The sequence below is a fragment of the Mastacembelus armatus genome, chromosome 20 (assembly GCF_900324485.2).
Source record: "Mastacembelus armatus chromosome 20, fMasArm1.2, whole genome shotgun sequence".
Lineage (NCBI taxonomy): Eukaryota > Metazoa > Chordata > Actinopteri > Synbranchiformes > Mastacembelidae > Mastacembelus > Mastacembelus armatus.
This window is the reverse complement of record NC_046652.1, coordinates 19,406,828-19,427,418: the sequence shown is the minus strand read 5'-3', so window position 1 is coordinate 19,427,418 and position 20,591 is coordinate 19,406,828. Positions and strand designations below refer to the sequence as shown.

The 20,591-nt window shown below is 45.7% G+C and overlaps 2 protein-coding genes across 3 annotated transcripts in view; one reads left to right on the top strand and one right to left on the bottom strand.

Moving 5' to 3' along the window:
* Positions 1 to 332: 332 nt before the first annotated feature.
* Positions 333 to 7,616, bottom strand: LOC113121892 (RAC-beta serine/threonine-protein kinase-like). 2 transcript variants are annotated; one of them, XM_026292765.2, is made up of 14 exons: positions 7,281 to 7,616; positions 6,554 to 6,633; positions 6,331 to 6,462; positions 6,107 to 6,218; positions 5,865 to 6,018; positions 4,965 to 5,096; positions 4,709 to 4,774; positions 4,554 to 4,622; positions 4,261 to 4,383; positions 3,958 to 4,086; positions 3,651 to 3,865; positions 2,939 to 3,031; positions 2,751 to 2,853; positions 333 to 2,639 (listed from the first exon to the last, which is right to left on the bottom strand). In XM_026292765.2, exons 2-13 carry the CDS (start codon positions 6,597 to 6,599, stop codon positions 2,766 to 2,768), a joined length of 1,359 nt encoding a protein of 452 aa, XP_026148550.1. In that variant the 5' UTR covers positions 6,600 to 6,633; positions 7,281 to 7,616; the 3' UTR covers positions 333 to 2,639; positions 2,751 to 2,765. The 2 variants fall into 2 exon arrangements, with proteins under 2 accessions (XP_026148550.1, XP_026148549.1); XM_026292764.2 differs by having other exon boundaries at positions 2,944 to 3,031.
* Positions 7,617 to 10,177: 2,561 nt separating this feature from the next.
* The window catches only part of LOC113121864 (NACHT, LRR and PYD domains-containing protein 12-like), a 46,266-nt gene continuing 35,852 nt past the window's right edge, over positions 10,178 to 20,591 (top strand). The window contains exons 1-6 of the mRNA XM_026292717.1: positions 10,178 to 11,007; positions 12,683 to 12,787; positions 12,951 to 13,149; positions 16,027 to 16,220; positions 16,323 to 18,135; positions 20,241 to 20,417. Of these exons, the coding sequence (XP_026148502.1) occupies positions 13,019 to 13,149; positions 16,027 to 16,220; positions 16,323 to 18,135; positions 20,241 to 20,417 (2,315 nt within the window). The 5' untranslated portion in view covers positions 10,178 to 11,007; positions 12,683 to 12,787; positions 12,951 to 13,018. The remainder of the gene's footprint in view (positions 11,008 to 12,682; positions 12,788 to 12,950; positions 13,150 to 16,026; positions 16,221 to 16,322; positions 18,136 to 20,240; positions 20,418 to 20,591) is intronic.

Sequence of the window (20,591 nt, the reverse complement as noted above, 5' to 3'; positions counted from 1 at the left end):
ACTTGGGTTTACCCACAACATTACATGTGGTTAGGGCTGGGTCATGAACAAATACAGTTTAAGTGACTTAATCTCTCAGATGTGAATATTGTGGCTCAGTGTGAGAAGAGCTGACATGCAGCATAATGTTTGTTCTGTTTGTAGCAGCTCACTCCTGTGATAATTACTGTAAACACAAACATGCTGTTTAGTCCAATTAATCCAATCAGTTTACTGACGCTGCATAAACTAGTCTCTGGATTTAGAAATGCTGAGGTCAAAGGTCCAAAGTGCAACCCCCAGGGGTACAGTAGACCCTCAAAGACTTGTGGTAGATTTAATAAGACAGAAAGTAAACACATTAAAAGTTTTATTCAGTAAAAATATTTACTGGCACGTTATAGTTACAAATGTTAGAAGCTACCATTTTGTAGCAGGTATCACCCGTTACAGGCCGGGACACTGTCGCCCCCCTAAAGATTGTTTTTTCATTGTTCTCTGAGCTAAAAGCAAAAGCAACAAGCAAAATAGAGATAAAGACTTGTTGCACCATCATTAGGTGATCACATCCAAATATACAGAGAAGCAAGGTAACCACAGTAAAGCTGCAAATCAGGAAGGACAAAGCTGCAGCCCCCCCCCTCAAGCTTTCTTTGTTTGGTACATACTCATAGTGAGGAGGCAGCTGCTGTGTCTATGTATGTCTACAGGAGAGCTCAGGGCCATTAACTGGCATGTTCAGCTGTGAGGCATCGCTTGGCCAGCAGCGAGGTTCAGTCTATGGCTTCACAACCAAGGTTAAAAAAGTCCAGCGGCACCCCCCTGTGGCCAAGATAGCTAATGAAGGCAAATCCACAGTCCATCAGTGCAGTGGCCCCGATATCTGGTCCTCTTTCCAAAGGACACCAGGCGAGAGGATGAAGGCTGTGCCTGAGCCAGTGAGCGGACATGAAGTGTAAACCAAAGCCATTCGATCACATTGTCACCTGCAGGAACTGGGCCCACCTGCAGCTCAGTGACGACATTCAAGACCTGCTGCCCTTTTCCACCTCTTTCACTCAGACGTCTGCATCACCCTCTGTCACTCACTCCAAAATAAATCAAATAAACCATGACATGACATGGGGGGTGTCCTAGAGAATGCAGGGGGCTGTCTGAGCTAAACGTCTACATATTCCTGAGGAAGCAGTGCTCTGCAGAGAATGGCTGCAAAACAACAGACCAGAGTAATCTACCTGCTTTGTTCCAGTATTGTCTGGAAGAGACTAATTGTTCTTAAAGATGAAAACTAAAACAAAAGAACGATCAATATTTAATCTGTGCTGAACAGTAGATTCAGGTATTTACTGAGGGGAAGTGGAAACCATTCAACAACAGATCACTGTTGCTGCTGCGTTTCAGCTGAACAGACAGTTCTCTGATGGAAACCCCTGGCGATGAAGAACATAATCAGAAGAAATGCGATTTCCAAACTTTATTTTATAGAACGTATACTTACTCCAGACAACGTGTCTTGCAAAATTAGAGAAACGGATGAAAACGGAGAAAGAAATGAAACTAAGACAATGACAAACAAAAAGGTCTTGGTGTTTGTTTAGTTCAGCTCAAAGAGCAGCCGACGTCTCTTCCAGCACTACGGAGCAGAAACGAGCTGCTCATCTCACCTATACCTGCTCATCAGTGATGTTCTGAATGTTGGTGGACCAGCTCATGCAGCATCTAGTTCGACTGTAAACCTGCACACTGGTGCTCTAGACTAACAGCATCAAACCAGAGGCTCTAGATCTGGAATCATTTGAAGTTTTAAACGTCGACCACGTCAGTCAAGTTTTTGGCCTCAGCTACAGACTCAACAACTGAACTGATCTTTAAATATGGGAACAATTAAACACTTGTTTTAAAATAGTTTCAACACTAACATGGATGATAAAACTAGACTGGCTAGGGAGAGAGAATTACTGGACTGGGAACAACAGCTGAGTTTGAGGAAACTGGTCAACATCCTTCTTCTTCTGCTCTCACTGTCTGTAATTAACAGCACGGCTGGTCTGGGGGTGAACGTCCTCCAGCCATAGCTGGTCGGCTGCTCATGAGTCAGTCTGGGTTCAATCTATCAAGTACACTTGTGTATATATATATATACAGTATGTATGTACACATATATATATATATATACACGCCGTCTGTGCATGGGCTGGTCGGTGTGGGTGGAGCATGTGTACGGCTGGTAAAGAGGTGGTACTTGCTGGCATAACCTGGTTTTCAAAGTGTCAAGGCTGTGATGTGGTGCCCAGTGTAGTGCTGCAGAAGTCCTGCCCTGAGAGGACGCACAGAGACAAAGCTGCCAGTCCATGCACACGGACCTGCTGAGGTCAGTCGTTCATGCTGTGTGTGTTCATTTCACACACCGTGATCTGTGTCTCGGCTAATTTGCTAGCATGTGTGCACATGCTGGTGTGTGCGTTCGAGGCCGAATGAAAGTGTTTTTGTTTGTGTCACTAAAATTCCCTCAGCGGTGCAAGTGTGTACATGGGACTGTGATCTGGGTGTAGGCCGGCCTGCTTGTTCTGGAGTCAGACGTCATTCACGTACGCTGGCAGAGTAGGAGAACTGAGGGAAGTGTGTACGCTGGTCTGAGTCCTCTGCATCTAAACTGTCATCTGGAGTAAACACAAAGAAGAAGAACGATTCCACAGATGAAAACAGACGGTACAGACCCGTGGAGACACAACCCAAGCATCAACAACAGGCGGAGGAAGAGATGCACTCACACTTGTCTGGAGGAGTTATCGTAATACTCTGTGCCGTGAACTCATCGTCGAAGTAGCGTGTGTCTGTCTCTGATGTGACCTGGGGTTTGAAAGGTGGAATGAGCTGTGGAGAAAAAGGAAATCAGTCATGTCTTTATCCAGAACATCTTTTAAATGACACATCTTTGTTTGCTGTTCTCCCTCAGTACCTCACCCTTTTTTCAGTGACGTCCTGCCAGTTGATGGAGGTGAAGAACTTATGGCTCATCACTTCTTTGGCGTCGTCTGGTCCTCCTCCCAGCCTGTAAACACAACGGCAAACACGGCTCCTTTTGTTTTTCACGCAACTGTGCAAACACTGGCATTAGAGAAGCACAATGAGCAGGTGTCTTTATTCCTCAGGTCCTTCAGGTGCTAGTGAGCCCTGAGGCAGAGCTCAACCACAACAATGATCAATTATGAGCTGGGTTATTGCACCATAACCAATCACGAAGGAACACAGGAGGAAATAACCTGGTTTATGTATTTTATAGCAGCACCCTGAGCATGATGGGAGATTTAATCTAAAGTGCAATAATCACAGAACCAAACCTGATGAAGGTAAAATGCTCCTTCTTCACTGAAGAGTCATGTAAAGCTGTACATTAACAGCATGTTCCATCTGATTTATCCTCAATACATAATGTAAATCATGGCACTACCCATAATGCAGTGTGGGCGGGATGATGCAGGATGACGCAGCGAATAACCTTCAAAACCTACTGAGTCTTTCAGAGTCATATCAAATCAATCAGTTCTTCTCTACAGTCTCAACAGCTGCACTGCATTAAATCAGTGTTTCAGCAAAACCCTCACAAAGTCTTTTCTACAAATGAGTCAGTGCTTGATTATTACCAAGTGTGGCATGAATCCACCTCCCACCTTTGTTTGGGATCCTTTTTGAGCAGACCAGCCAGCAGGGCCTTGGCCTCAGGAGCCAGATTCTTGGGGAAGCGGATCTCCTCCATGAGGATGAGCTCAAACAGACGCTCGTGGTCCTGGTTGTAGAAGGGCAGCCGACCACACATCATCTCATACATGACCACCCCCAGGCCCCACCAGTCCACCGCCCGTCCGTAGTCATTGTCCTCCAGCACCTGACGGAATATGAATGATGGTTTTATTGCTCTTCCTGTGGCATCAGTTCTTCTTCCCCAAATCCTGGTCACTGCAGCTGTGGTTGACTTACCTCTGGTGCCAGGTACTCTGGGGTTCCACAGAAGGTTTTCATTGTGGCTCCATCTGTGATCCCTTCTTTACATAACCCAAAGTCTGTTATCTTTATGTGGCCATCCTTGTCTAACATGAGGTTCTCCAGCTGTGCAGAGAAGATCCAAATGACAGTGTCGTTAAAGGAACAGCACACGGTTTAAAGTTTAGGAACAGGACTACACCTTGTACTTAAGAAGCCAGTTACGTTTCTCAATCAACAGTGCAAGTAACCTGCATGTCAGCAGAAGGAACCAGTGCCTTCAAACATAAAAGCTCTCACCTTTAGATCCCTGTAAACTACATCGCGAGAGTGTAGGTACTCCAGCGCTGACACTATCTCTGCTCCGTAGAACCGTGCTCTGTCCTCTGTGAACACTCTGTCTCGTGATAAGTGAAAGAAGAGCTGCAAGACAACTCAAAGTCAACTATGGTGGAGGAAAACACAGTTTCCTGATCCAACTCCAACAGTTGGGGTTTAAAGGCTTGACCTGACGCCTCACACCGTTTTATTCCACAGCCTTGATAAAACTCACCGCACACAGAACCACAACAGCACATGACAGAAACACGTACCTCTCCCCCGTTTGCATACTCCATGACAAAGCACAGTCGGTCGTGTGTTTGAAATGCATATTTTAGTGTCTGCAGAGGAGAACAACAGCATGTTATGCTGGTGGAATGGACCCTGGATTATGGGAAGCAAAAACCTGAAGCAACCGGTTACTTACCGTTAGAAATGGATGTCGTGTGTTTTGGAGAACTCTGCTTTCTGTAACCGTGTGTGCCACCTCATCCTAAAACACACACACACACACACACACACACACACACACACACACACACACACACACACACACACACACACACACACACACACACACACACACACACACACACTTAGTACATGCCACGAGAGAAACCAACCAAGGCTGTTCCAAAGATCTTCGACGGGGGAGGCTTCACTGTGTCGTGATTAGCACTCACTTTAGCAATGATGACTTCTTTGCGGAGGATCTTCATGGCGTAGTACGTCCCAGTGGCTTTCTCCTTCACCAGGATCACTTTACCAAACGTCCCTTTGCCCAACAGCTTCAGGTAGTCAAAATCACTCATGGTCTGTAGGAACAATAGCCAGAGACCATCCATGAGGAGACCTGATACCTCATTCAGCTTGGACACAACTGTTCATACAGGTGGGGGAGGACTTTGCCGCCTGGCTTTGAAATTCACCTGAAGTCTGCAGACTCTTTCAGACCAAACAGATCTATGGACTCTGTTCTAGGAACTACCCCACTGAGGAACTGACCTAAGAACTGCAGACCTTTTTCTGTTTGTGTTCACGCTGCAGTAACGTAAGCCGACTGACGGCTGGTATAGTGAGGTCACTTCTGATAAACGTTCTTCATCCTATAGACCCAGTAAAGTCCAGAGTGTGTGTCAGTGGTTTTCTGTTAGTGCTGCTAAAATGAACTCTCAGAAATGACTGTTTGATGAACGAACGTAAACACTGTGGTTCTGACTGTCATGAAAAACACCGACTCTGAAGTTCAAATTAGAAACAGCTTTCTGAGAACTATCATTGCTCTTAGTTCCTGTGGTTCTGACACAAAAAAGGGGAACTTCCTCTAAAGGTCCTATGAAGCATATTAAAGTTCCCCCCAATGTACTGTCCCCTAATGCTAATGTCTCCTAGCTCTGATGGACCACATGCATTAAAGACATGACAAACTACAGAAAGTGAATCATGGTGCACACACTGTGGACCCGGACCTCAGTCAAAGAACAAGAAAACACTTTGAGGAAGAGGCTTAAGGCCTGAACAACCTGCTGAGTGAAGATGAGACCAACAGCAAACATCCAGGACCTGCTTGTGCAAACACTGACCACTTTTGTGCGGGATTTGCACACAGCAATGTCCATGTCCTCTGTGCCGCTGCTGTCGCTTGGGGAGCCAAACTTGATGTCCATGGGCTCCTCATCCTGCTGCTGACTCTTCAGGCTGTTCGCCACCGCCTGGATCGACTGCATCCATGTCTCCCTGACAAGTAAACACATATGACCCTCATCAAATCTTAGCACCACGCTGCTCTAAACTCATCGTGAGCCACCGGCTGATTGACATTTACCGCTCCTCGTTGCTGTCCACGTGGAAGGTGCGCTCAATCACTGAGGTCCACTGCAGGCAGCGGATGATGAAGGTGTTGGGTCTGGGGCGCTCCGTTTTCATTAGCTGGCACTCTACAACAAAACAAACACACTGGATTTTGGACTTTGGACTTGGACTGACAGCAAACGCTACAAGGCGTCTTAGACATTAACATCACCGCTTTTACGTATGAGGAAGGAAGACCTGCGACGGAGAAGTTGTTGAGGGGCGGGAGGCTGTGGTCACCGGACACCTCGGGCTTCTCTTTGTAGCCGACGAAGGAGCCGTCACTCTTCAGGATGAAGTAACGAGGACGCCATGTCTTAATGTACTCGCCTTAAAGACACACAGGTCAATGATATATGGTCTCAAAGCCTGAGCAGCTGCCACAACAAAACCTGGATGGGGAACACAGGGGGGGTCCTACCTCTCTTGTGGAGCCATCCCTCTCTCACAACACTGACTTCATTCATGCTGGGGCTCAGACCAGACACTGTGTGTGGTTACCTACAGGAAGGAACCGGAACAAACGCTGTTACTTCAGTCTTAGAGCTGTGTTTACTGGTCCAACTCAGGCTCACAGAGCAGCTGAGGCCTGTACCTGTGGACTCTAGTAAATACAGGTTTGTTTAATTCAGGATCCCTCAGTCCCACTTTCCTCCAAACCCAACAGCCCAAAGAAACTGGACCCTGTCACGTCTGAGCCTGTTATGAGACAGAAGCTAGGCCCGTGACGTCAGGTGACCCCGCTAGGACAGGTCAAGATTGGTTCATTGTGTGATCAATACTATCGATCTCCCTGTGAGAGACGTGTGATCAATACTATCGATCTCCCTGTGAGAGACGTGTGATCAATACTATCGATCTCCCTGTGAGAGACGTGTGCACAGCTCAGCTCTGTCCCTTGAGCCAACAGGAAACGTAAACATTAGCACAGCAGCAGCTAACCGGGTCCCAGCGGTACCGTTACAGTCCGGCACGGCTCATCAGCGGTTCTGTCGGGGTTCGCCAGCCCACATACAAACCCCCCTGACGACACTTGGCCTCAGCCTGTGACCGGTCTGCCCACGGCCCAGCAAGGCTGCTAGCCAAACAGCTTCCGTGCTAACCGCAGTTAGCATGTCAGTTAGCCGCCCGGTACCGGTTCCTCTCACCTCGACCCCGGGGCGGACCCTCCAGCTGCCGGTGTTCCCGGCCCTCACGGAGCCCCGGGCCCGGCTGCGCAGACCACCGACCGGCTGTGTGAAACCCCGCAGTGCCCACCAGCTCGCCGCGCTGGGATCGTTGTCCTGATGCGGTTTTACTCAGAAACCTTCCGGAGAATAAAGTCCAGCGGCTCCTGCCGGACTGGTTCGCTGAGCGGTTCTACGAGTTCCCCCCAAACACACATAAAACCGCTTCTTCGTAGGTTTAGTGCTGCGGGTCGCGTGGAAACCCTCCGTCCCTGGCAGACGGTGCAGCAGACCCGCAGACGTACACCGGAAGTGACGTAGGAGCCGGAGCTGGACCACCTGAGCAGACCAGGTGCGACGACAGCCCGGACCTGAGCTGAGATCCTCCAGAGTAAAACACCAGATGTCATGATGCAACCAGCCCCTGACACAGGACTGTATTAGTATTAATATTATTATTGTTGTTGTTGTTGTTGAGGCACCGAACCAACATGGCGGTCCCGCTGACGTTTGGCCTCAACGAACCTAAATATATTTACATTATGGGCCAAACTGAGCCCGGTTCTGTTGGAGGCTCCTGCTTCCGTTAAAGGGAGTTTTTCCTGCACTGGGTCCAAGTGCTGCTCATGAGGGATTTGTGGGTCTGTTTTTGTAAAGTGGCTTGAGATATTGTGATTTGGGGCCATACAAAGTAATTAAAGTTAATGTAATTGAGTGGGTTTTTTGTGTACATTAACTTTTTAAAGTAGTTTTTAAGATTTTTTAGCAAGTATTTCGGCTTTTTTCAGCTTTCAGACGCATTTTCTGCAGGAAAACTTCCTGTGCTCAAACAGCGACACCCGAGGGTCAACGGGTGAATGACAGATTAGAAGGAACAATTTTATTTTACGCAGCACAAATAAAGAATAAACTGATGTGCATCGCTAAAAAGGACTGGACCAGTTTCCTAGCGCCAAACCAGATCCAGATCCAGTGATCCAGATCCTGGTCCAGCTCTTTTTCCTTTGATTTGATGAATCAAGCTTGATTGCTCAAACTGATGTCTCCACTGCATTAACATGACAAAACAGACCAGTGGATAAAACATTAAAAATAAGTTGAAGAAAATATTAAAAGAAAATATTTAAGGTACAATAATGATTTGGCAACGTGAGCTCATCATAGACTTTGACTCTGATCCTGTGGTCCTAAATCTAGTCCTAAACCCAGCCCCATCTCATCAATAATCTGGTCTAATCTAAATTTAGTTTCTAGCCCCTTCTAGTTTTAATCTCAGCCTCAAAAGGGTCAAAGGTTAAGGGTGATTTGATTCAGCGTCTTAACGGTGAGATGGTGTTTAAGGCCCCACAGGAAGTCCTGACATGAGTCTGATCGGATCTCTGGAATCCTTTAAAGTCCAGAGACCAGATTGAATCGGTGCTGCCTGGAGGTTTATCCATGTCCACACAAACTCATGGTCCTCCATGAAAACAGACACATGCAACATGTCTTTGGTCTCATTATGATGCTGACGCTGAGAGAAAGAAAAAAGGATTTCTACATGAGCCTTTGAATCCAACGATCATCCTTCACTGCTGTTTAATGCACAGTGGTCTCTGCATTTGAAGCATCAGCAGCACGACATGTTTTCTGTGAAATATCTGAGAGCTTTTCTTTTCTGGGCTAAATCCTTCTCCAGGTGTTTTTCTGCCTGTTGAGAAGTTGTTGACATGTCCCAGCTGATGTTCAGACAACAAACTGATGTTGTGTTAACACTGAGCTACAGGACTGGAATAGGCTGCTGAGGAGGAACCGGCTGTTGGTCCCAACAGGTGGATCAGTTGTTTGTCTTTGCTTTTCCAGCCGATGCAAATTGTCGACTGACTGAGGGGGAGAAATAAACAGGAATAAAAACAGGAGAGTAGGAACCACATCATGTGATAAGGAACCAAAGCTAATACACCACTTCTTTCTCTCTCTGTGTCCTTTCAAAGTAAAAGGTCCATCTGGCTGTGCACTATATCCAATATGAGTTTGTATTAGTGTAGAATGTGAATGCATTGACTTCTGAATATCCTGTAATCTGAATATGTCTTTATGCGTCTTAATCTACAGAATGTATTTACCGTAGGAATCTGTTGAGGACAAAATGCCATTTAGTTCTCTGAGAGTGAACTTCTGCTAAATCACCTCCCTCCTCTTGGTCTTTTCTGATCCACTGTGTGATTCTGTCTCGTCTCCCTGCACGTGGACTCAGACTGGGAGTGAGGCTGAGGTTGTGTGTGTGAAAGTGGGACAAAATGGGATTTTCTGTTTGATTGCTGCCCCACTGCAGCTGGATTCAAAACATGTGATGTCTATGTAATATCAGTGGATCAGACCTGCCTGTCTCAGGCCTACATGTGTCTGTTGTGTGTCAGGTGAAGCAGAAAACAATATCAAATACTGATTCCTGTTATGGTCTGGGTGTTTCCACAGGCACAAACTAACAGGAAATACTCGGGGTCCATAAGGACTTTAGACAGTTTTGATGGAAACTGGTACAAAACATCGCGATAACAGGGTGTTCCTCTTGTTATCGCGATGTTTTGGTCTAAACCGGGGGTTTCCAGTAAATCACGTGGGACGAAGCAAACGGACGTCAGCTCTTCAAAGTAAAGGTCGCCACTTTTTAAAAAATCTTTTAAAATAAAGAATGATATAAGAAATGCCCAGAATGCACCACGGTGAAGTGTCTCTGGCTGTGACCTCCTGTTTATTTATTTTCGGCCCCACCGAAGTATTTATAGACGTATAGAGGCGAGGTGAGGCTTTTATAGTGAAGGAGCTGGACAGGAAGTGTGGTGGGGTCGATGGCGCAGCGTCGATGGCGCAGCGTTAGTTTGTGATGCAGGGTAAGTCAGACTCTTATTTTCTTTATGGTTTCACTGTCCGAGGCTCCAGTTCAGGGTCCAGGTGGACTGTGGTGGACCCAGGACTCCGTTTAGACCCGGACAGCGGGTTTGGAACCGGATGAGGACGTTGGGCCGCAGCTGGTAAACATGACGCAGGTTTTTCTACCGCGGTGAAAACAGTTTGACAGTTTGACTTTGGATCTTCGACAGATCCTCCTCATGTTGTTCTGGATCATTAACTCTCCATGAGAAGCAGCGACTGGAACTGCACAGTCTAGGGGGCGCTGGTCTGGTCCGTGGTCTGAGGGGCAGCAGTTTTTATATATTGAGGATTTTTGCTCAGTAGTTTCTGTGAAAGGTGAAAGTCCGAGTCGTGTTGAAGAGCTGTCGTCCTGTTTCCTGTGAGTTTCTGGAGACGACAGCTCTGGGACCTTTCTGGGAAAAGGGCGTCAGAAACAAAAAGTAGATCCAGCCTGGACTTTAGTTTGACTGACGGAAACTTGGCTCATATTGACCTGATCAGGAATCAATAAGCGAATCGATAAAGAATCGGGCCAATAGGCAGAATCAATACTGGTCCTGGTCTCAGTTCCCATCCCTACTTATACACAACATTTAGGTATTTGTCTTGTAGTATTAGGTGGAGTACTTTAGAGTAAATACACACATTGTGTGTGTTGCTGTGTTGGATTTAATTCATGTTGTCCACTTGTTGGTACCTGGACCCTCAGAGTACCAGCTGCTGGGACCATGTCCTGGACTTTGTTGTGTAGTGGGCTTGGGGTCCTGGTTGGACTGGTCTTTCTGCAAATACACTAAAAGGATTGGAGTGTAATGTGAGTACTAACTAACAGTATATATCACAGTTTATTTGCTGTGTACTTCAAAGTGTACTGCAAATACACTAAAAAGCAGGCTAGAAGTATATAAGTAGTACCTGTAAGTTCAGTACCCAGTAGAGCTGCAGTACAACATTAAACCCAGATCAGGGCGGGTAGTGTACTCATGTGTGTATAGTGGTACTGCTGTAACCACAGAGTCATGTGACTTCCTGTGGACACAAAGTCCTGATCCGCTGAAGAATCCACATTAAAGCTGCAGCTGAGCCCAGAACAGAGGCCCAGCTTTAAAGACAGTTGTTGTGCTGCCTGCTCTGAGTCCACTGGACTCTGGCTTCATGTCCGTGCGGCTGGACTTCCTGTTTTGTGATTTTGTTACTGCGTCACTTGAATGGCCTGGTTCAGAAACGTTGAAACTTCCTGTCTGTGAGCATTTGTGGATTCAGGGCTCCATAAACAGTCAATTGATCAGTGATTGATGTGAAATCAATAAAACCATGTTTGTGTTTGCAGAGGTCAGTACCACAGACAGAGACCAGAGTGTCCAGGATCCAGCTGTCTGCGTGTGAAGAGGGACTGGTCCAGACCTGATCCTGTGGCCTTCAGTCCTGAACTCAGACCCTGAGACTGTTTGTCAGTGAGTCAGCGACTGTTTCTTCCTTTTTTACAGCCACAGTTCGATTGTGATTGTGCTTGTTTGTTAAAGAGCTGCTGACAGTTGCAGATCCATCTCAGCCAGCTCAGAATAAAACCCATTGTCCAGTGTGGATTCAGGGAAATACTGGCTCCATCAGGGCCCTGGATTCAGGTCCACACATGTTCCACATACATGTGGTTCCACATACATGTGCACATGTATAGGGGCTCTAAGAACAGAGCCAGAGTCTGAGCCAAAGTCCCAGTTTCTTCTGTTTGAAGGGACATATTTCTAGTTAGTTTCAAAAAGTGAAGCAAAAAGATGCAAAACAACAACAAAGAAATGAACAATGAGCATAAAACGACACCAAATGCCTTGAGATTCAGTCAGTGGGACAGGAAACAAAGAACCACAGCTGTTGTTTCTTCTTTGGACTGAAATATGATGGAACAGTTTCATTTGCCATCAGTGGATCGACTGATGTTTCTGCTGTGATCTGTAGTTTTCCTGAGTTGAAGTCCCTCCAGCTGCAGCTCCAGATGTTCTGGCTCCATCTAGTGGCTGAAACAAACAACAACACTTGGTCAGGCTGAAACTCTGAGCTCAGACATTTTCCACCTGACAGAGCTGAGAGGAGATCTGGCCACGATTCAAATCATCAGGACTCAGTGAATTTCCAACCAAATATGTCCTGATGACACAGGAGACTTTTCAGACCAAAGTCTTTCATATGTTCTGAAGGAAACACTGATGTTCCTGTAGGATCATGTTTAAGATCAACTGAAAGCAGCTGCTGAAAATTGTTCAGGGAGCTGCTGACAGACACACAGCAGGGAGGGACATTTCAAAATAAGAGTCTGCTCCAGATTCACTGACACTTATTGGACAATTACTTTAATGAGGACTGGGATAGTCGTCTGATAGTCCAGAGACATGTTCAACACTGAGACCACCAGGCCTCTGGAGGGACCATTTCCACTGGGAGAGACTGTGAGAACTTCCTGTGATGTTGTTGACTTCCTGTTTGTGTTGCAGAGCGTCCACTCACTGCCACATGTGAAGAAGAGCAAAGTGTGAAGTCAGACTCCATTTTAAAGTCCACAGAGAAGAAGAAGGAGGAAACAGGAAGTGGGAAGCAGGGTGAGTGTTAATATGACCCCTGCACATATTGATCCATGTCATTGATGAATGTTGGATTGAGTCTGGTTTAGACTTGTGTTTCCTGACGTCACAGTCTCACTGTGTCTCTGGGATGGTTCCATCAAACTAATGTCCAATCAATAAGAAGCTGCTGCCGTTACAGGGGGACAGCTGACTGGGTTTGTTCCTCTGGTCTCCAGGGTCCCTGGTTTCCCTCTCAGACCACAGAAGATGAGTCTTTGTTGGGGGCAAGAGGAGGACAGACCAGGGTCTCAAGGATCCAGCTGTCTGTCCATGAAGAGTGACTGGTCCAAACCTCTTCCTCCATATTTCAGTCCTGAACCTGGACCCTCAGACTCAGGGTAAGAGACAGTTTCTAGTGTAAACTGAGCTGAAGATGAGTCCATGGTCCAAATGTCTCTGTCAGTCCATGGACATGTGGAGTGGACACAGTTCACTACTCAACATGTATGGACATTTACATCCAGCACATTAACTGTTTGTGTTTGCAGAGGGGGGTACCCCAGAAAGAGACCAGGGTCTGCAGGATCCAGCTGTCTGTCCATGAAGAGCGACTGGTCCAAACCTCTTCCTCCATATTTCAGTCCTGAACCTGGACCCTCAGACTCAGGGTAAGAGACAGTTTCCAGTGTAAACTGAGCTGAAGATGAGTCTGTGGTCTGGAAGACAAAGTCCTGATCCACTAACATCAGGTGTCCTTTCCTGTGATTCATTAAAAAAACCAAAACAATGCAGTGCTGTGGTGCAGGAGACCCGTTGGCTTCCCTTTGAGCTGCACTCTATGGTTGAGAGGAGATATCCAACTTTAAATATATATAGAATATATCAAATTTAGGCTGTGGGCAGAAAACGGACTTTTGTGCTGGAGGATCAGATATTTAGTCCGAAAAAACCTGTTTCCTGGAAACATTTCAGGCCGACTGACACCAATCAACATATTTGTGGTTGGAGTTTCTAAGAGGCCGTGTCAGTAGTTAGTGTAGTCCCCGACAGAAACAACAGACCGAAGCTCTTCATCTGCATTTAAATGCAGTCGTCAGAAGGAATTCACAGCTTCCAGGTGGAAAACCATCTCCGTGGTAACGGTCCCTCCCCCTGCACACCTCTGTTGACTGGTTGGTTTTTTCACTGCAGTTCACAGCGAGTGAGAAAGGACGTGAACATCCAGTCTAGAGCGTCAGCTCCAGCTGCAGAGCTAACGTGGTCAGTTCTTAGTATTATTAAATGTCTCTGCATCACTTTGACTCTACGCAGCCAAAGCAGGTCCACAAAGGATGGAATATGAGACCCAGCTCAATACTGTGCAGCACAGTAGTTCACTGAGCCAACCAGTCCCAATGAACACAGCTGCTTTTTGGATGCAAACACATGTGCAGCGTTAATGTTAATGCGTAAGATTGTGGCACCAATGAGGAACAGCCCATTAAAGAAACAGAGCTGTGCTTTATGCTCTGCTCTCTGATCAGGGTTTAGGTTTGGTGTCTCTGTTTGTCGGCCGCTTTTCTGACTGATTATTAAACTCATAAAGCCTAACACGGTCTGGGCCGGAACAGACTCCACCATCTGGCCCTTCTGTCAGTGAACATAGATGGTCTCAGTAGTATTGATTCTGAATTGATCAATGATCAGTTGATGTTGAAGGAAGCCCAGTTTGAATCAGCCTGTGTTCTCACAGTCCAACCTGTTTCTAGATTCCCCTCTAGAGCTTTGTTGTATCAGCATTAACACAGTGTCATTCATTGTTTATTGTGCAGGGCTAAGGATTTACTTTGTCTGTGCAGCACCTGCATCTGCTACCATGGAAATACTTTCTGTGTCTCCATGTGCCACATCAGATTCCTCCCCCTCCTCCAACGATGCAGGCAAAGTTCTGCTTTCAAGTCTAACAACACGACTGAGAGTAGATATTATTTTATTGATGAGCTGAGCTATTGTTCAATTCTAATATCTGATCTTATCTAGCATGTTGATTCTGTGGCCTATTTATTCAGTCGCTCTGTTGGACTCTGCCTGCAGACTTTAAAAAAAGCTGGAGATGCTCATGATGTCACAAAGACATTTAGACAGAAGTTTCCACCAAACTACTTGGAAGGTAGTAAGTCCTGCAGCCACAGGACGACCTGCTGTAGGTCTCTCCAACAACATGGTCATGACATCAGGATCAGCTGCCTGGACTTTCTGAAGGCTTGTGTTTCAGTCCATTTCCCACAAGTGTGTAGCATAAAGAGACGTGCAGTCAGCTGGAAACAAAGTCCTCTTAACAGCAGGCCTGGATAAGGCTGCACTGACAACAGCACAGATTTCTTCCAGCATTAAAGAAAACCTGTCTCTTCTAATGTGAGACTGTGTTCCACAAACTGAACCTCCCTTTGCTGTTGTCCTGGACTGGATCAATGCAGCAACACTCTGCCCATCCTGGACCCAAACAGGAAGCAGTTTGTCCCTTTAATGCTTCAGTTGATTGACAACACACACACACATAATAATGAGACTAAGTCAAACTAAAGCAGTTGAGGAAAGAGAAACACATCTTTCCACATGTGGAGCAGCTCAGGCCTCTGGCTGTTCTAAATAGAGCTCAGCCTGTGTCTACAGTGGTAGTGACTGAAAACATCCTAGTTGTTCCCAGCGTTATGTTTGCAGTCCCCTGGTGCTGCTGTTGCATCAGGAATGCAGTGGTTGAAACCCTTCCAAAAAACTCCAACATGCTGTTCTCCTTCAGTTTCCTGCTGTTATTGTGCAGCTTTGAAGGGACTGATCCACTTCCAGACGTGGTGTCATTGATGCACTTTGGAAAAGGAAGTTGGTTCTTTTTCATTGAGTTAGTAAAATGATTCCATCTCCTTTGTTCAGACTGAGGAGTCTCATTGTTTGATGACTTTATTTCTGCTGTCACATGGAAATGTTTCTGTCTTATCACTTTTTCTGTTTCTCACCACATTTCTCTTCTTCTCTCTTCTTTCTTTCCCTCAATGAACATCTCACTGGATCATCTTGATGTTGAGCTGCAAACCTTTGCAAACTGACAAACTCAGTGTTGAATGTTGATCAGATTCCAAACTTCATTATCAGCCAGTTCAGCTGTGGAGGAAAACTGATTTAAAGCCAGCTGGGAGACAGCTGGGAGTTTCCAGCTTCTGTCCAGTCCAACAATAAGAAAGTTTCCTCACTCAACATGTCTCCACCTCAACTAATCCCAGTTTGCTTCATGTCCACAGGGACAGGACCAGGACTCCGGTATCTGAGGAGCAGCGGCTGTCCAGCTGTGCTTTGTGTCAGGACGTCCTGAAGGATCCAGTCTCTACCAGCTGTGGACACTGGTTCTGCAGACAGTGCATCACCTCATACAGGGATCAGTCTGGTTCACCAGGAGACTGTCCCTGTCCCCAGTGTGGAAAAAGACCCAGAACCAGTAGGACCCACTGATTGTTCTACATTTGAGTTGGTCCTTCACAGTCGACATTCTGTGTCACACAAACGTCTGTTTGATTGGACCCTTTTTCTTGTCTTCCAGTGGACTCTGGTCTGCAGGAGGTTTTAGATCAACATAAGACCAGTCTGAGGACGAGATGTGAACGTGTGACTGAAGGACCTGATCCAACAGGAAGTGGAACCCTCCTCAACAGGATCTACACTGAGCTCTACATCACAGAGGGACTGAGTGAAGAGGTTAATATCCAACATGAGGTCAGGCAGCTGGAGACCACTTCCAAGAAGGAGACCCTCCATGACACTCCAATCAAGTGCCACGAGATCTTTAAAGCCTCCCCTGACCAGCAGAGACCCATCAGAGTGGTTCTGACCAACGGCGTCGCTGGTGTTGGAAAAACCTTCTCAGTGCAGAAGTTCAGTCTGGACTGGGCAGAGGGCTCAGAAAACCAAGACGTCAGTCTGCTGGTCCTGCTTTCGTTCAGGGAGCTGAACCTGATCAAAGATGAGCAGATCAGTCTTCTCAGGCTGCTCCATGTTTTCCATCCAACATTACAGAAGGTCACAGCAGAGCAGCTGGCTGTCTATAAAGTTCTGTTCATCTTTGACGGCCTGGATGAAAGCAGACTTTCACTGGATTTCCACAACAGGAAGGTGGTGTCTGATGTCACACAGGAGGCCTCGGTCAACGAGCTGCTGACAAACCTCATCCAGGGGAATCTGCTTCCCTCGGCTCTGGTCTGGATAACTTCCCGACCCGCGGCGGCCAGTTGGATCCCTCCTACGTGTGTGGACAGGCTGACAGAAGTCCGAGGCTTCACTGACGCCCAGAAGGACGAGTACTTCAGGAGGAGGTCCAGGGATGAAGAGCTGTCCAGCAGAATCATCTCACACATCAAGGCATCCAGGAGCCTCCACGTCATGTGTCAAATCCCAGTCTTCTGCTGGATCACTGCTACAGTTCTGGAGCACATGTTGACCACAGAGCAGAGAGGAGAGCTGCCCAAGACCCTGACTGACCTGTACTCACACTTCCTGCTGGTTCAGACAAACAGGAAGAAGCACAAGTACCATGAGGGACATGAGACGAGTCCACGGCAGCTGACGGAGACTGACGGGGAAGTTCTTCTGAAGCTGGGGAGGCTGGCGTTTGAACATCTAGAGGAAGGAAACATCATGTTCTACCAAGAAGACCTGGAGCAGTGTGGTCTGGATGTCCCAGAGGCCTCGGTGTACTCAGGAGTCTGTACAGAGATCTTCAAAAGAGAGAGCGTGATCTTCCAGAAATCAGTCTACTGCTTTGTTCATCTGAGTGTTCAGGAGTTTCTGGCTGCAGTCTACATGGTCCACTGTTACTCCAACAGGAAGACACAGGTACTGAAGAAGTTCCTGGGGGGAAAGTACAGATGGTTACCTCTTTTTATGGTTGATTTAACCCTAGATCACTTCCTGTTGGGAGCCATGGAGAAATCCCTGGACAGTAAAAGTGGCCACCTGGACCTGTTTGTCCGCTTCCTTCATGGCCTCTGTCTGGAGTCCAACCAGAGAGTCTTAGGAGGCCTGCTGGGTCAGACAGAGACCAGTCCAGAAACCATCCAGAGAGCCATCAACAACCTGAAGGAGATGAACAGAGATGATATCTCTCCTGACAGAAGCATCAACATCTTCCACTGTCTGATGGAGCTGAACGACCACTCAGTCCATCAGGAGATCCAAGAGTTCCTGAAGTCAGGGAACAGATCAGAGAACAGACTCTCTAGGATCCAGTGCTCAGCTCTGGCCTACATGCTGCAGATGTCAGAGGAGGTTCTGGATGAGTTGGACCTGAAGAAGTACAACGCATCAGACCAGGGACGACTGAAACTGATTCCAGCTGTGAGGAACTGCAGAAAGGCTAAGTAAGTCCAGATGTGCCCAAGTGAAAAAAATCTATTTTTGTATATTTTCTAAAGTATATTGAGTATACTTTTGAAATACTTTGAAATACTTGAAGTTGTGTTAAAATGAAACCAGTGAAGTTGCTGGAAGCTGCAGTATAAATCTGCTTTAGTACATGAAAAACCTATTTTTCACGTATTATTGGGTACTTTTGCTGCCCAAAATACTACACTACTGTTAAAATATACATGAAACATTTGAAGTTGACTTGTTGCAAATGTCCAAAATCTATAGTGACATTAAACTGACAGTGTATTACTAATAGACTTTGAGCCAAAGTAAATGTACTTGAAATATACTCTGAACTCATTTGAACTATGTATGAAATACAATAGAATGAGGTTTGAAATGTGAAAAAAGTATGCAAAGTATATTTTTCCAAGTATTTGAGTATTTGTTGTGAAAATGAGCCACTGACTTTGTGTTAAATTGCAACCAAGTTGAACATATTGCATTAAAAGACACAATGATATTGGATTGATATTCCTAGTAAATATAAGTCCACTATAAGCATCATTGTGTGTTTAATAAATACACCAACAATGCCCTCTGAATGGATTCTCCAAACACTGAGTCTGAAATGTAGATACTTGACTTAGATTCCAATCCAATGATGTTGGACTAAAAGCACTACTTCCTGTTAGCATGTTCTCAAATGCTCTTACTTTGAAAAGCCCAGTGCACTTTGAAGACGTTCTAAAAGGATTGAAAATAATCGGAACTCCTACACAAAGTCCAAAACCCGTCAGTCCAACAAATATTGATTTGAACTCTAACACTATTAAATCCAGCCATTTAAGGGCTTTGGAACAAAACAAGTCATTCAAGGTAACAACAATAACAATAAACAGGAACAACAGTTTGTGTTTTCTATTAGTGAGGTCAAAGTATTATTTGGCTGCACCACTATGGGACTGACATGGATTTTAGTGATCTTCAGGATTCTGCATAGTTCTCCGAAGAATTCTGTCCAAACATCCAAATACATGAAGTAACATGTAGTATGAAGAGTATTTTGAAGTGAAACTTGTCCACAGGAATTAGACCACTTCCAAGAGTCCACTTTCCCACAGCCAGGAACACATACATTGTGTACTTTAAATAAGTCTACTGAAATAGAGCTCAAGTTAAATGGAGGCATAGTATTATATTGGAAGAGAATGAGACAATTTGAAGTAAAAACACAAACCATGAACAGACTTTTGGAAAATATCACTAAATATACTTCAAAATCTGTTGAAAGTAAAGTGCACTTTGAAGAAATCTGCTAAATGACTAATGAAGTAATGAGATCATTTCAATATACTTTGCAAACATTGACTTTGAATCTGCTTTTTTTGTCTCAGTAAGTCTTTGACTAATCTTGTACTTTGGAGACTCACCAAAAATGTACTTTTACTACGTTTCAACACAAGCACAAATACACTTGGTAAAATGTGTGAACACACTTTATCTGCTAAAAGTAGAATTGAAGTCTGAAACAATAGATTGATTTTTCACTTGGGTGATCATCACCATAATGTTCCTCTTGTTCTTGGGTGATCATCACCATAATGTTCCTCTTGTTTATTGTGAGAATGACAGCAGCTGGATTTTGTCCCAGATGTTCTTGAGCTGTTCCAAATGGTGTCAGTCCAAAAGCTGCAGATGTCCGGTTGTTTTTTCTCTCTGTCCAGTGAATGAACACAGTTCTTCTTTTTCTTTCCAATGGTTTTTCATGGGACACATTTTCTCTGTTTCTCTTCACACACTGATGTTTTTCTGCCACATGTGGACAAATGTCCAACATTGGAATAAACAGGGACAGGCCTGTTGTGGAAGTTCCAAAGGAACTGAGTTTTCTCTGCTTCCTGTCCAAGATGAAAGCAGAACAAAGATGAAGCGTGTGCAGTGTGACAGAGAGTGAGAAGAATTCTTATTTCATGTCCAACCCACTGAGAGAAGATCAGCTGAACCACTGATGTGAAGACACAACAGGACATGTCCCAGTTTGACATCAAGTGATTCAACTCAATATATTGTCTCTGTCAAAATAACAGCTTTTCTAATATATGTGTCCTCACAGACTTTCTGACTGTGGACTCTCAGAGACTCACTGTGAAGTCGTGGCCTCAGCTCTGAAGTCCAACCCCTCCCATTTGAGACACCTGGACCTGAGCTGGAACAAGAACCTGCAGGATCCAGCAGTGCAGCAGCTGTGTGGTGGACTGCAGAGTCCACACTGTAGACTGGAGACTCTGAGGTCAGTTGACTGACTGTTCCTATTGTAGATCTTAGATGTTGAATCCACAACTAAAGCTCCTGTGGAATGTTGGTGTCCATTCAGTGTTTTCATGTTCTCTATTCTCAGCAGACTAAGAATGATTCCTTCAGTTTCACTTCATTTCACACTGAGCTGTCTTCAATAATGTGTGTT

Bases quoted from the DNA above. Each gene is read 5' to 3' on its own strand.
- LOC113121892 (XM_026292764.2), bottom strand. From the start codon at position 6,599: ATGAATGAAGTCAGTGTTGTGAGAGAGGGATGGCTCCACAAGAGAG. The intron at 6,463-6,553 runs GTAGGACCCCCC...TGTGTCTTTAAG, and splicing joins GGGATGGCTCCACAAGAGAG to GCGAGTACATTAAGACATGG. The intron at 3,032-3,650 runs GTGGGAGGTGGA...TTGTGTTTACAG, and splicing joins AAAAAGGATCCCAAACAAAG to GCTGGGAGGAGGACCAGACG.